General features: G+C 51.5%; 1 protein-coding gene across 1 annotated transcript in view; it reads right to left on the minus strand.

The window, feature by feature from the left end:
* Nucleotides 1-418: 418 nt before the first annotated feature.
* The window catches only part of FIBRA_09020 (uncharacterized protein), a gene marked incomplete at both ends in the record, with an annotated part of 1,902 nt that continues 1,020 nt past the window's right edge, over nt 419-1,300 (minus strand). The window contains 3 exons of the mRNA XM_012330619.1: nt 419-599; nt 675-1,047; nt 1,108-1,283. Of these exons, the coding sequence (XP_012186009.1) occupies nt 419-599; nt 675-1,047; nt 1,108-1,283 (730 nt within the window). The remainder of the gene's footprint in view (nt 600-674; nt 1,048-1,107; nt 1,284-1,300) is intronic.

A 1,300-nucleotide genomic window follows, 5' to 3' on the forward strand; every position in this document is an offset into this window, starting at 1 on the left:
TCCATGTAACAGGTCCGAAGTTTTTTGTAAGTGTTAACCGAGATTACCGAAGAGAAGACGGCCAGAAAGCGCATTCAAGCTGCAGACAAACACTATCACAAGGAGTCAAGAGCTGCTGTTTGGCGAATCAAAATCCTTGATGGTTCTAGCCCCCAGCCAAAGTCCGTCCGGAAAAGAACACTTACCATGGGAACAGAGCGCATATGGGACATGTGCGAAGGAAGCCAACCATCCAAAGCAGCCCAGTGGTGAAATGGTATGCCCGCTGGGAAAAACACCCGGTGTCTTCAGCCTAGACTTCGCCCGGGTCCGGTTCTCATCCCACAAGTAAACCCATGAAGATGAAGTGCACATGTATGTAGATCTGTAGACTAACTAGTACACGCACGCAAAACGAGCACGCGGTCAATACATGCTATTACACTTCATCGTCTGGCGGTGGACAGAACGCGCGAGACGTGGGACGGACAGGCATCTCAGCTGCAGTATAGACATTCTCAACCCACTGCAGCTGTCTCACCGCTTCATCGTCTGCGGGCCACCACTGCGGCTGACGTCCACGCACCTTCTCCACAAATGCCTCCAGCTGATACCGATACCTGTACGTGAAATAAATAAACAAAATATAACCAAAGTCAGCCAAGAACGAACAGTACGCGCGGGCATGCACTGACGATGTCCACCAATCTTCACCGCGGCCATCCTCGAAGACGTAAGCCTTCTCGACACGCACCTTTCTTCCTCGTGGCTTGATCTTTATGGAATGGTAGACATGCGGTATGGGGAAGTTATACAGCTCAAGATGTCCACCTTCCAGCTCGAAGTACACCGTTAGTTTAAATGCCTGCGGCAGCAGCTGAAACGGTCCCCAGCCAGGCATAGAAAAATCCACAAACGTCTCTGCGTCAATTGACTGCGGCAACAGATACCGTGCATGCATGGCGCGGTCGACCCGTTTAGGATCCAACTTGTAGCCCGTCGCAGCAGCCTCAGTGACCTTCACGGGCTCGCTGGATGTAAAGTAGCGAATAGCCGACAGTGTGTACACTGTGAATACCATCATACGCTGTTAGCGCAGGCCATACGAGTGCGCACACGCACACTCACCCCCCATGTCCATCATGGCTCCGCCACCGAGATTGTAGTCGTACCGCACATCATCCTTTAAGAAGATAATCCCATCGGGTATATTGGGCACCGCAAACTCTGCATTCACGTATTTAATTTTGCCTAATTCGCCACTGTCGATAATCTCCTTTACCCGTTGTACTGCCGGGTGGAAACTGTGGACGTGGTAAGC

Source organism: Fibroporia radiculosa (genome assembly GCF_000313525.1).
Source record: "Fibroporia radiculosa TFFH 294 genomic supercontigs, scaffold6316, whole genome shotgun sequence".
Taxonomy (NCBI): Eukaryota; Fungi; Basidiomycota; class Agaricomycetes; order Polyporales; family Fibroporiaceae; genus Fibroporia; species Fibroporia radiculosa.